Below are 14,687 nucleotides of genomic sequence, written 5' to 3'. Positions count from 1 at the left end.
ACAACAAAAATATGTAAACTAATATTAGGAAATTATGGATATAAACAACAAAACAAAAACTAACATTGGTATTAATCACAGAACTGTGGGAGTAAACAAAGAGTCATAATAACACCATATTAATAAGAACTAAAGGGTAATACAAATGCCCTATAAACACTTGATTTACCAATTCTGATTGACATTTCATGAATCTTGGGCAAAAGTTTAAACAGATGTATCTTATCTGAAACATTTAAGTCCTTCATTTATTCATAATGATCATACATTAGAACTATTTTTGATGATCAAGTAGGAGATTTTGCTTAAAAAAAAAGAGTAGATTTTAGAATTTGCTATAAACAAAGAAGAAAGTTCTGACATGCAAAAGAGGTAGATTTCTTAAATTTGTGAAAATACCCTTTATTTTAGGATAAATCTTTGAAAATACAGCTGCAGAAAGTGGGAGTCCACTGCTTAAAATGGGAGAGTTCACAGTCATGTATGAATGATATGAGTCCTGTCACGACAAAACCAACGCAAAGCTTTTGCGACCAGCATGGATCCAGTCTGATCAGGATCCATGCTGTTCGCTTACAAATCCTATTACAAGTAGAGAAACTGATAGCGAACAGCATGGATCCTGATCAGACTGTGCAGACTGGTCTGGATCCATGCTGGTCGCAAACGCATTATGTTGGTTTTGTCATGACGCAGCTCATATGTAAAATAGACCTTAACAACATCCAATCAATTTGGGTCTTCTGATGAAATTACATGGGAGTTAATAATGATAAGAGAACTCCTAAAACATTATTAATCAGAAAGCTTTCTGGCAGGGTATAGTGTGGCACAGTATGAATGGAATTAATAGCAAGCAAATAATTATACATGGCCACTTAACCTGTCAAATGTCTTTCTAACTTCACAAATGTTTTGGGTTTTTTTCTTATGAAATTCAAAATAAATTAATGAAATATAAAGCACTAGTGAATAAAGATTATTTGAACTAATTGGTCAATGAAAATTGAAGATTTTACAATTCAAACATTCTAATTGGCTAATGAAAATTGAAGTTTTGATATAATTTAAACATTCTAATTAGCCAATGAAAATTGAAGTTTTGATAATTCAAATATTCAAATTGACCAATGAAAAATGAAGTTTTAAACTTGCAGTATTCTTAAAGCAAATGATGAATGTAATGAATCAAACCAAGACAATATGCCATGTAAGTTGTCAAAAACATTTCACTCCTCCTATACAAAAGATATTTTTCTTAAACAAAATTAATGTCTTGAAAGTTCTTTCAAACGTAACGTCAATGTGCATATCTCTAAGCTTGATCATGCCTCAGAAATTTAAATAACAGAGGCATAAAAACTCAATTATACTTGTAATAGTAACAAACGAGTAAAAAATAGTGAAAATGTAAACAAATATGAGGCAATTATTTTAAAAGCATGCTTAACAAAAGAAAATATAGTGATAATTTTTACTGTGTGAAACATTTAAAGCTCACTATTTGCAAAAAGCTTTGTGAGGTGAAATTATTAAATATGAATAAACACAATATACACATCTAGGCACTACTTATTTATGAAAAAGTAAAAAAAAATAAAAATTCATTTACCACAAACAGTGTAATGGAAACAGTATTTGTTATATTTAATACACATTGATTGTTTTTTTTTAACTTAATTGGGAAGAGTTGTTTTTTAAGACTCTTTTTTTGGGGAAAAACTATCGCTGAAATTGCTTATTTGGGAAGTAAAAAAGCTGGTGTAAGATCAGATTTTTGGTAGAACTGCATGACTTTAAAAAGAATTCAGTTGGGAAGAGGCCTTTAATAGGGTCAAGGTTATATTTTTTGCAAAATCACTGATAACATGAGGATCTTCTCAGTATGTAGTCCTTTTATTACATGGGAGAGGAGGGAAAGTGGCCAAAATTTCTGCATTTTGACTAGAGATCATTGGTTTGAGCCCCACTTGAGTCATCAGAGCTACAGATAAGCTTTTGAGTTAATTGGGTATTTACCCCTGGATTTGACACACAATTGGGTAACACAGAAACATAATTGAGTATCATTGAAAAATTTATTTATTTGTGTAGATTAACCTTAACAAGATAATGATGTATGCTTGTTTTAGCTAAAAAGAATGCTAAAAAGAATTTAAAGTATACTCAGTGGCTCCCAGTAAACAAATGGAAAATGAAAGTACAGAAAGGGCCACAGGCTATTTCAAATTTGTTTCACTGTTTTCGCCAGGTGAACAAGGGTCCGACATATTGGAAATACTCTACAGAATCGAAACAAATTGGGTACAAATTTGATTTGCTTTTTTATTACTCAAAGATTTTATTTTAATTGGGTATATTGGTTAAAATTATTGGGTAATTACTCAGATACCCTGCTTATCTGTAGCTCTGAGTCATGTTTCCTACTTATTGCATTAATACCTAGTTACAACCAGGAAGCAGAATACCAGAGCAGATCAACAATGTTTTCAGCTAACTTAACAATATGGAATATTTTCCTAGGACCATCATGGTCTACCCACTTGGCAGTTTTGAATATTATAGGAAATACATTCTTGAGTCATATCCACTCAAAGAAATTAGACAAGTTTTCAGATTTGGATCCAAATTGCATTTGTCAATATTCTGAGGCTCTATGAAAACTTTCAATGCAAACTAGAACTGCCACTATCATGGCGTGAATACCCCCGCATACCACTTTGTCAGAATCAACAGTGGCCATTTATAGCTCAAGGACAACCTCCCTGCCAAATCTGAGGTTACTAAGCCAGTGCATTGCTAAGTTATGTATTCTACATGCTTCAAATGTGAAAATGTCAAAATCAATACATTGCGGACAGGACATTCTTAAACAATTAAGAAGAAAAGCTTTTTTTTGTCAAGGTCCCTGTGACCTTGACCTTTGACCCAGTGACCTCAAAATCAATAGGGGTCACCTTATAGTCATGATCAACATCCATGCCAAATATGAAGACTGTGGGTCAAAGGAATCTTAAGTTAATGGGTGGACAAACTTTTTGAAGTCAAAGTCCCTATGACCTTGACCTTTGACCCAGTGACCTCAAAATCAAAAGGGGTCATCTAATCATGATCAACATCCATGCCAAATATGAAGACTGTGGGTCAAAGGAATCTTAAGTTATTGGGCGGACAAGCTTTTTGAAGTCAAGGCTCCTGTGACCTTGACCTTTGACCTGGTGACCTCAAAATCAATAGGACTCATCTACTAATCATGACTAACCTCCATGCCAAATATGAAGACTGTGGGTCAAAGGAATCTTAAGTTATTGGACGGACAAGCTTTTTGGAGTCAAGGCCCCTGTGACCTTGACCTTTGACCTCAAAATCAATAGGGGTCATCTACTAATCATGACTATCCTCCATGCCAAATATGAAGAACGTAGGTCAAAGGAATCTTAAGTTATTGGGCAGACAAGCTTTTTGAAGTCAAGGCCCCTGTGACCTTGACCTTTGACCTGGTGAGCTCAAAATCAATAGGGGTCATCTACTAATCATGACTAACCTCCATGCCAAATATGAATACTGTGGGTCAAAGGAATCTTAAGTTATTGGGCGGACAAGCTTTTTGAAGTCAAGGCCCCTGTGACCTTGACCTTTGACCTGGTGACCTCAAAATCAATAGGGGTCATCTACTAATCATGACTAACCTCCATGCCAAATATGAAGACTGTAGGTCAAAGGAATCTTAAGTTATTGGGCGGACAAGCTTTTTGAAGTCAAGGCCCCTGTGACCTTGACCTTTGACCTAGTGACCTCAAAATCAATAGGGGTCATCTACTAATCATGACTAACCTCCATGCCAAATATGAAGACTAAGTGTCAAAGGAATCTTAAGTTATTGGGCGGACAAGAAAAAACCGACAGACAGCCGGACGGACGTTCCTACTGGACGGCCGGACGGACAACCTGATTTGTTGTGCGGGGGTATAATTATGTGATTAAAAATGCAAATGACAAAAAAAGTACAATGCCAAAAATTTATGAGTTTGTGATGCTTTACTACAAATATACATATTAAATAAATATGGAGAAGAAAAGCTTTTGCATGAGACTGTGAAATACTGGCACATTTATACAACAGAGATCGAAAATTCCACTCGTCTGCTTGTAATTATAAGTATGATTTAAGAGAATATGATGCAAAATGAGTAAAAAAAAATGTTGCCTGCACATTGGATTTAGAAGCTGCTCCTCCGGCATGAAAAGCAGCTCTGAACATATTTTACAATGCCTGAACAAATACTATTTTCATTGCACTGTATTTCTAAGAATCAGGAAATTTATACATTATAAAATGTACTCACCTCTTCTCTTCTTTTTATGAAGACTTAACTCACTTCTAACTTTTATCAAACTGTGAGGTACTGGTGCTTTTGGACTGAATATAATAAATTGTAAATCCACATAAACTTAATGTAACAAGATATAATTGTCTAGATGTATCATGTTTAAATTGGTTTGGTCGGTTTTAAGCCAAAATCAAGTTAGCAAAATATATTACCTGGAATTGGCAGTTAGTATAAGACCAACAGCCGAAGAAATTTTAGATTGGGTTTTAACATTTGAGCCACGTCACGACAAAACCAACGTTATGCATTTGCGATCAGCATGAATCCAGACCAGCCTTCACATCCGCGCAGTCTGATCAGGATCTTTGCTGTTTGCTTACAAACCCTATTACAGGTAGAGAAACTGATAGCGAACAGCATGGATCCTGATCAGACTGCACAGATACGCAGGCTGGTCTGGACCCAAGCTGGTCGCAAACACATTATGTTCATTTTGTAAGTGACGCGGCTTATTTTATCACTTTAACATTGTTTTATTATGACAAGATATGACACTTTTTTTTTTATTTCAATTTATTTTTTTCCAATGGCATGCTACCTAATTGTGTATTGTATGGTAAGATCCTAACAGAAAATAGTTTCTCCATAATCAGATATATTTTGTAATAATTGTTGTCAAGTACGAACAGAATATGCTGTTTCATCATAAAAAACAACAAAGTTAATAATTTAAATTCTAAGAATTATTTTAGTACAGTTGTTTACATGTTTAACACAGTCATAAAGTTGCTGTTTAAACAGTTATCTTTTTTCCAAACCTTGATACCCGTAATATTGTCTCAATATAAACTAAAAATCTTAAAGGTCCTCTTTTTCATTGAGCAAAATGATCCAAAATCTAAAGGTGTTTTAATTTTAATGCTTTTAATTCAAACCAGACTAAAAATCATACAAAAAATTATTTTTAGATTTAAATGTGAGTGTATATGTATTTTTTGTTATCTTTTACATATTTTCTTCTGCTGTAAGTCCCTCAGTTGAGAATACATGTATGTAAGAATCTAATGTAAATTTCTTTAGGCTTTTGGATTCCAAAGGAGTCCCTTTAAAGTACCATGACACCAGATTCATGCTAACTTTCATGACATTTTTGAAAATGACTTTTTAATAATTTGAAATGAACAAAGAAAATAATATACACTGCAAACGGCTCTTACAAGGAAATTACAAAAAGAGGTCAAAGTATGCAAAATTAGCCCATATTAGCCAAATTAGTCACATTGTAGAAATATGGTGATAAGTACTGCAAATCAGTCAATAATAAATCGCACATTACATGTAAATAATTACTTGAAATTTGAACCTTTTTACTTTTCTTCAAATCTTAAAACACTTTTCTCAAGTTTGATTTTCTTGAAATATTTCGGCTCATCTGGAGGCATGCAGCTTTAAAGATATTGTAGGTACATTGATGTCATACGATTCAATTCAATTTTGTTTGAAAGTTGCCTGTTGGGAGTTATAAAAATGATATTGCAAACCTTGAGAAAATATTAAATCTAACAATAAAAGGTCATAATGAAACAGAGAGAGGAGCGGGGGGGGAGATAAAATCGTACTAACTTAATATTGTAGTAACTCCGCAATTCCGAAACAAGTACGCAGAATTCCCCAAATGTAATATGGTCAGGTTTGCATGGACTTCCATATTCTATGGCACACATCAACATCTCATGAACTGAAAAATGTCATACAAGTATTAATGGTCAATGAACAGGTAACAATCAAAATAGCTTTACATTTTGCCATAAATGTGTTTAATTCTTGATTTTACCATGAAAAGATAATCAAGAATTAAAGTGACAAATGGAAATTTCTAAAATATCAAAATATCATTCAAAGTATATCAGTGATGTTCAATTCATAAAAAGAGTGGGGCAATCATTTTATAATTAAGGTCGTTTAAATATTCTATCTAAACATTTATCATTATCAATTACTAGTCAATCACCTTTATAATAGTTAATCTTTTAGAATTTAACTCTTATTCAACTCAGCATGGCTGAAAAAATGGGCCTAATGTCATATTGATATTTCCTGTGAGTATCGCATATTTGGTGCCAATACACCAAATGGTCAAATAGGTCTCCCAAATCCTAAATCGTCAGAGAAGTCAGTACATCGCATGACAAATTGACATCACTATTTTTCATTTTCTAATCTTCATTTTCTATTTCAATTGAGTCAATAATTAATAAACATGATTTTACCTTGAGAAGTAGATGGAAAGAGATCTAAAGCATTGCATGCTGCCCTGAGTTTACTGAAGTGAAGATGATGCTCATCATCACTGTTTTGTCTAAACACACTCCATAGAACGCTGTAATGTAATTTGTTAGCAATAAAAAAACAAAAAAAATCAAAAAAAAATTAAAATATAAGAGAAGGAAAATTTTTTATTGATAAATTGAATACACAAACAAAATACTAGTATTCTATCTTTTTTTGGTATTTTTCCCGGGGAAAAAGGGGCAATCTTTTACGATAAGGAATTCACAATTTAGAAGGGACAGACAATAAATTTTCAAAAAGAAATATTTTCCCTCAACAACCCAATTTCCCCTTATACAGTAAAAAAGGGGGGAATTTAAACAAATTTTACATAAATTAAAATTAACCCCTTTTTAAAAATTTATATTTAAGGAGTGAAACGATTTCTGCCGGAAACCCAAATTTAGGGTCTGATTACTGAAAAACAAAGATTTAAAGGGGCCCAAAAGATTACAGCCCAAACCCAAAATTTTTGGGGGTCATGATTTCTGCGGGAAAACCAAACTTTAGGGGTTTTACGATTTTAATTTCTATTTGTCATCTTAACACTAATAAACATGTTGTTTAAAAATGACAAACTACAAATTGTTACTCTTGGGTGATTTAAGGAACAGGGACCAAGCACAGTGTTGGAATAGTGTAAAAAAGTAATTCCAGAAAAAATATTTACTGTATATAATATCTATATATTCTGGGACATAAGTTATTTACTTTACTTTATTTATTTTTTTTTTTTGTCTTGAATTACTTTTGTAGTACGGTACGGTACAGCACCGGAAATAAGACAGGAATTAGCGGCAACGCATGCGCGCGTCTTCACACGTTTCTGTCGGCTAAACAAAACGACAAGATCCGACAGACTCTTCTTGGCCAATATAAGTTAGCTAAGGAAAAGAAGAAGATCGGGTGGATGAAGGAGTTCAGGGCGTGTGTTTCTCTTCATCAGAGCGACAAGTGGATGAAGGAGAATATTGATTACCGCCCACCAACTCGCCGACAGCAAACAAGTGCCATCCCCTCTTGCACAATGACTAAAGATGTACGCTTGGGTACAGATCCGTCATTACAAGTCGTGCATGAGGAGGTGGTCACTGTCAAACAGGAGCCCACAACGGAACCCGGTTTGACAGTGACAGTCAAGCAGGAAGAGCCATATGCACTGTTAACAGTGCCTGAGCCGATAATAATATCGGACGAGGAGCCTGAGGACAGGAATGCTGATGCCCGGTCCACTGCTCACACAGAGGAAGTTATTGACAACCTCAGGGAGGTCATTGACGAGTCCAACTTCCAGGCTCCTGGGGACAGGGATTTACGGTCTCCTAGGGGTCTACCTGTAGAAATGCCACCACTGGTTGACAGAGAACTATCTCGGTCTCTAGTGGCACAATCAGATCTGAGGGCTACTTTGGACAGGAAAAGACAAAAAAGAGGATCTAGTCCCCCACAAGAGGCAAGTCGCGGAAAAGTGCGCTTGAAGAGTTGTGTAATTGCAAGCTGCAAGAGTATGTTTTGCAACATAAGACGCCACGCTATGGAGAAGCATCTTCCAAAGCCTTTCCAGGAGAATGCATTAGCTGATAGCTCTCTTCACAACAAGAGGATAGAGTTGCTGATGTTTCTGAAATGCAAGGTTCTGGGAGAGAAGGCTACCTTTAGTGATTTGTTAAGGTGGGTGGATAGTCAAAGAGCCATGTCAGTGGACACATTTGTGCCGGATACAGATTTTAAATGGCTAGAGAAAGCCTGCAGTAGGCAACGGTGGAGACAGCCTAGGAGGTTTTCGTTAGTGCCAATCAACTGTGAAGCATTGTTGTTTCACTGGAGAGTCTTGTTAGTGCTGTTAAACCACGTCACCGAAGAGGAACGCTTGTTATTCAAGCAGGGTAACACAAGTAACCCCATCACTGTGGAGTGCAGCGAGGAAGATTTCCAGGTTGTGGACAGTGTGGGCTTTGAAGACAATTTTTCAATGGCCAGCCCGTCTAATGACCTGGAAGCATTCGACTCTCATTTCCATGCAGATAGGCTGAGTAAGGTCCTATATGGAAATCCAAGGGAGGCGGTAGCCGACCTTATCAAGGCGTCAGTTGGAGTTCTTCCAACAACATCCGTGAAAGTAATTGGTGGAGTTATGGTCTTCTGTGACCCGGAGACATTTCCAGAAACGCTGCCAAGTGAAAGAGGGTTTGGTTCTGCCGTGGGAGTTCATCCAAAGAAATGCCACCTCCTCTCTGATTCTGCCTATCAGAAACTATTAAGCTTCCTTATGTCCTGCAATGTTGTTGCACTTGGAGAGATAGGGCTTGACAGGACGGAGCCAGAAATGTCTTGGGATCTGCAGGAGAAGACCATGGTGCGTTTACTTCAATTTAGCATGCCGGTTCGCCCAGTTATTCTACATATGCGGGATGGAACAGACCAACATGCTGGGGAGGTAAGCGCCAAATGTCTTCAAATTATGAAGGCTAATACAGCCCCTACGCAGAAGATCCACCTACACTCTTTTGGGGGAACTGTGGAACAGGTCGTTGGCTGGTTAGAGGCATTTCCTAACTGTTACTTTGGATTTAGCGACAGAGTAACATATTTCGACAAGTATCAGGTTGCTGCCCTCCAAAGGGTCCCTGACAACAGACTTCTGCTGGAAACAGATGCCCCTTACTTCAAAAAGAATGCAGCCAAAGCAAGCACACCAGCTTTTCTGGGAGACATTGGTGATGTGGTCAGCAAACACAGAGGTACTTCATTACCGGAAACAATGAGGCTGACTACTCGCAATGGTCAGGATTTGTACTCTCTATAGAATAAGGTTGCAGAAAAGTTCAGCGTTAGCGGAGCTTTGTTTGTCCATGCTTATCGACGACATGTAAATTTAAGGAAGTTGCTCAGCGTAAGCGGAGCATTTATTGTCATAATTATAGACTTAAAGGAAAAATTGTACCTCAACTTGATGACTTTGAGCGGCGTTAGTCTGCCCTAAAAACTGGAAGTATTCAAACCTAGACCTTGTTCTATAGAATGGGGAAGAGTGTAGTACGGTACGGCACCGGAAATAAGACAGGAATTAGCGGCAACGCATGCGCGCAGTTCAGTTCCATGCTCGTTTCTTCTTGTATCTAGATCGTACGTTGATTAGACTCAAGGCATTTACACCTACAACAACGACTCACGAGTTCACTGGCCGGTTGCCATTGTACGAAGATTCACACAGCTTGTGGGTAAGGGAAAAGAGTCAACTCGGCCCTATACCAACTCGGCACGGGTCAACTCGGCACGGGTCAACTCGGCCCACTTTACAAAAATATACATAACTTATTAACTTTGCTTTGCATGTTGTTAAGGTAAATGAATAATGAGAAATATCTTATTATTATATAATTTTACATTGTAGATCTACTTCTACGGAAATAAAGTATATTTAGAAAAAAAGTTATTCATTTGTCTTGCAGATTCGATAAAATTAATATAGATCTAGATTCTAATGAAAATGTGTTTCCTTAGATGCATTTTGTTTGTATTAAAAGTACTATTCAAAAAATAAGAAACAAAAACGTGTTTACTTAATATCATAAGCTTCTAATTAATTGCAGGTGCATGGTCACTAATCAAATTTGAATGAATGAGTTAGTTGGACACTGAAGGTATTTAAATTTACGGTTAAACCTACCACGAGTCAGAAATACAGTGAGATACGCAATCAGTTATCTTTACTCGCAATTCTACTGATAAGTAAAGCCTGTCTGCTGCTAGTTCTGAAACTGTCAATCCATGTATTATAAATAATTACAATAATTACACTAAATAGTGATAACATAAACCTTAAATATTATTAATTGAAAAGTGGGCCGAGTTGACCCGTGCCGAGTTGGTATAGGGCCGAGCTGACTCGGGGGCCGAGTACGTTTTAGGGCCGAGCTGACCCGGATTCGTGGGTAAGTGCTTTACTTTTTACACTATCCTAACACTGTTGATCTACTTGATCCCTGTGGATTAAATGACTGGTCAGTCCGAGTTAAGGACCTACGCAAAAAAAAAATCGTCAAACGATTACTATGGATTGCAATTTACTCTTAATGCAGTGTAATGGACATTTTGAGATAAAAAAATAGACGAATACTATACCACTTAAAATGTCAAAAGTTTTTAACGGTTCATTACCTTGTTAAAGATCCCCACACTATTGTTTTTGATTTATCTGATGAAGAAGCATTTCTTCTTCTAGTTGCCATAACTTAAACGTAATGTCACATCGTTGATTTGTTAATTTCGAGGAAATAAGGAAGAAAAATCGATTCCTTGACGGTGATCATGTAAATATAAGTATCCGTAAATATCGGATATCGGTTGATCACTACTAAATTAAAACCTAAGAACAGAATAGAATAGAATAGAATAGAAAAAGAATTTGGATTAGAATAGAATTTAGAATAGAATTTAGAATAGAATTTAGAATAGCATAGGCAATATAATAGAATATAACAGAGCAGAGCAGAGCAGAACCGAACAGAACAGTATATAGAGCAGAACATAACAGAACAGAATAGTATATATAGAATTGAAATAAAGGGTCATGTTAATCAAGTGACATATAAATCACAATAATTATGAATAATTATAATGATATTTAAATATACAAATACTGTATTGTTGTATCTTAAATTATAATCAGTTTCCTTTTAAATTACGTATACGCTCTTTAAAAGTTTTTGCAGATTATACATGTACGTGTACGTAGCTCTAGTGTAGAGATACATTCTCAAAACACTCAAAACTGGTGGTAATACTTAAAATTCTAGAAGACCTGCGGTGTACAATATACATGTGCGTCTCTCAAAACACGAGAAAAACGTGAAGAACACCGTACCGATGTTCATTAATTTAAATTTTCTCAGAATCATATTACTATTATAATATATCTAGAACGTATGTACACATGTCTTGTTAGACAATTTTACTTCCACTTACTCTAAGTCCGAGATGATTACGAATACATTTGTACTAGTAATCGTTAAGGTGTTCTGAATGAAACAAATGTCGGTTAAGATTTTGCATGCCAGTAGGTCTTCAATAGTCTTCAAAACAAACGAAGGTAATTCGCATAAATCTGTAAAATCACGAAAAATATCAGAACAAATATCAGAAGAATGTAAAAATGTGTGCGAAATCTGTGACAGACCGTTAACTCAAACAGCTATGTTTTGCACGTAGGAGAGAAGGAATACAAATGTCAAACTATGTGATAAGCTTTTTGCTCGACACAATTATCTTTAAGATCATATGCTGATACATTCAGAAGAGAAGAAACATCCATGCGAAATCTGTGATATACAATTTACTCAAAAAGGTAAACTTACAAATGTTCATAAGGAAATACACACAAAAGAGAAGAAATAATGATGGGATATCACAGTTTTTTACTATTTAAAAATGTTAATATCTACTATACAATGTCATGTTTTTGTAAGATAATTTTCTCAATACCGATATCTTCATGATAACATTACACATTCGGTAACTATAAAAGCTCCAATTTAAGAGCTTATGTTGTACTGTTTTAAACTTGCCGACTTGAAATAAAACTTATCTTATCTTATCTTATAAAATGTGAATAAAATTTTTGAAACAATCATGCCTTTGTTAGTCTCTTTTAACTCCAATATGGAGTGGCTTATAAAAATAGACTGCTAAAATAATGTCTAGTGTTTATTACGAAACGACAAAGAAGCTTGGTGGACATATTGTGTACTAATTTGATTAAGTAAACTGATAAAAGTTAAATAAAAATTATTATGTTTATCAACTCCGACGATGATGATTATGATGATGATTATGCTGATTTATGTAAAAAGACCTGTATAAGAATTTGTAACATTTATATTGCAATGTAAAATTAGAAAACCAGCATAAACTACATATTGACATGAAATTAGTTTTAAGTCATATTAAGCAAAAAATAGAATATACAATTTTTTATAAAAAAAAATTATTAAAATGAAGAATTATTATCTACAAAATTAATGAAGTATTTTGGAATTCATGCCATCAGGAATAATTGTACCTAGCTTATACATCCATGAAGTTTCTTTTAATAATCTTTGCCAATTATTCTTTACTTTATCAATTGGCATAAATGAAAAATCTTTGATAGATTGCCTTCAGAATTAAAATGTTCAGATACATTGGTAATAATGTCAGGAAAGTGCTTAATATCAAATTTGTGGCTATTCATTCTTTGACTACATTTTTGCTGAGTTTGACCAACATACTGTTTTTTACATTTTTTACAAGTTATAAGATAAATGACATCTGAAGATATACATGAAAAATCGCGTTTTATAGCAAATTCTTTAGGTATAGTAGTACTTGAAAAAATATTAGATTCAAAAATTTTACTACAATGAGTACAGCATTTACAGCATTTAGATTCTGTATCAATCATAAAGTGGCATTTAAATGAGTATGAACTAGACTGTATTGTAATTTACTCGGTCTCTTATAATCAACAATTGGTTTGTATTTGTATAATATACATACAATTTCATTTTGAGAACATTTCAAAAGGCTCCGATATTGGTTAATTATTTTACCTTTATTAGGTAAAGATGGATTATATGTTCACACAAATGTTCTTCTGATCTGACTTTTAATTTTAATGTATCCTCCCGCGATAAAGTTGGTGCTCTGGTAATTGTGTCTGTAATGATATTTTCTGGATAGTTTCTGGCACGGAAATAACCTCGTAGTTTGTCACAGTCTTTTTCATATATGTTGTTTTTTGATGTAATTCGTCTGTATCGTTTAGCCTGGCTAAATGGAATACCTTTTTTACATGACCAAGGATGGCATGAAGAAAATTCAATATATTGATGGGCATTTGTTATTTTTTCATGGACACTATAGTTTCAATTTCACAGTTATCTTTCTTTTCCAAATTTACGTCTAGAAATGTTGCATTTGTTTTTGAGTAGTTATAAGTAAATTTAATAGTGTTGTGATAGTTGTTAATTTCATTAAAAAATTTAATAAGCTCCTCTTCACTGTGGTCCCAAATGAAAAAAATATCATCAAGAAATCGCAGCCATATTGAGGGTTTTCTTTCACATGTATTTAAAAAGTCCATTTCAAATTTTCCCATAAATAATGAAGCATAAGATGGTGTCATTTTAGTTCCCATAGCTGTTCCTAAATTTTGTATAGTTATCATCACCAAACTGGAAGTTGTTTTTTGTAAGCACTATTTCAATAAGATGTAAAATGTCTTTAACTGAATGTTGTTGTCCTGTTCTCTGTTTAAGGTAGTACTGACATGCTTTGATTCCATCATTATGAGGTATATTACCGTATAAAGATGATACATCCATTGTTACTAAGAATGATTCTGTTGAAATATTTGTTAAGTTTTGTATTTTTCTGATAAAATCTGTAGTATCCTTGGCATATGAGGGTAATGATTCCATGTGTGATTTGAGTATATTATCGATATACGATGATATCTTTTCAGTTAATGAACCGCATCCAGATACTATTGGTCTTCCAGGGTAACCGAGTGGTAGATCAGAATTGAATTGTTTATGGATTTTAGGTAGAATATAAAAAGCTGGAACTCTATTGTCACTATCAGGAACCAAAGATTCTTTAATAGAGTAACTTATATTATCCATTTGATAACATATAATATATATATAACATTTATATTGCGAAGGCCGCGTTTTTTTTTTATTAATCCAATACGTTCAAATTTGATTCTTAAACTTCTTAAGGTTAACCAAACATGACAATGTTTATATATATAATCAGATGATTATGGTGATGGTGGTGATGGTGATGCTTGGTCAAGTCTTTTTCCTTGACATGGTATATAATAAAAATGGTTATAACATTAAAAAGTTAAAATCAAGTTAATGTTTCATGGTCTAAACGTAAATCTAATTGTCGAATGGACATTATCCGCTTTATCTAACACCTCCATAAATAATTTGATAGAGAGATAATTGTGTTCAATTAACGAAACTTTATATTGAT

General features: G+C 34.4%; 2 protein-coding genes across 3 annotated transcripts in view; one reads left to right on the top strand and one right to left on the bottom strand.

Annotated features, from left to right (window-relative positions):
- The window catches only part of LOC132716070 (uncharacterized), a 30,194-nt gene extending 19,203 nt beyond the window's left edge, over positions 1 to 10,991 (bottom strand). Inside the window, exons 1-5 of one of the 2 annotated variants that reach the window (XM_060699225.1) lie at positions 10,824 to 10,991; positions 6,602 to 6,711; positions 5,955 to 6,069; positions 4,347 to 4,420; positions 170 to 226 (exon numbers count right to left, since the gene is read on the bottom strand). In XM_060699225.1, coding sequence (XP_060555208.1) covers positions 170 to 226; positions 4,347 to 4,420; positions 5,955 to 6,069; positions 6,602 to 6,711; positions 10,824 to 10,894 — 427 coding nt within the window. In that variant the 5' untranslated portion in view covers positions 10,895 to 10,991. The remainder of the gene's footprint in view (positions 1 to 169; positions 227 to 4,346; positions 4,421 to 5,954; positions 6,070 to 6,601; positions 6,712 to 10,823) is intronic. The other variant, XM_060699226.1, reaches the window with a different exon arrangement.
- Positions 7,233 to 9,684, top strand: LOC132716073 (uncharacterized). The gene is made up of 2 exons (XM_060699229.1): positions 7,233 to 7,309; positions 7,419 to 9,684. Exons 1-2 carry the CDS (start codon positions 7,233 to 7,235, stop codon positions 9,466 to 9,468), a joined length of 2,127 nt encoding a protein of 708 aa, XP_060555212.1. The 3' UTR covers positions 9,469 to 9,684.
- Positions 10,992 to 14,687: the final 3,696 nt, after the last annotated feature.

Source organism: Ruditapes philippinarum, unplaced genomic scaffold (genome assembly GCF_026571515.1).
Source record: "Ruditapes philippinarum isolate M1 unplaced genomic scaffold, ASM2657151v2 ctg597_1_1_1_1, whole genome shotgun sequence".
NCBI lineage: Eukaryota > Metazoa > Mollusca > Bivalvia > Venerida > Veneridae > Ruditapes > Ruditapes philippinarum.
Note: the sequence above shows the minus strand (reverse complement) of the source record. Positions and strands in the feature narration are given on the sequence as shown.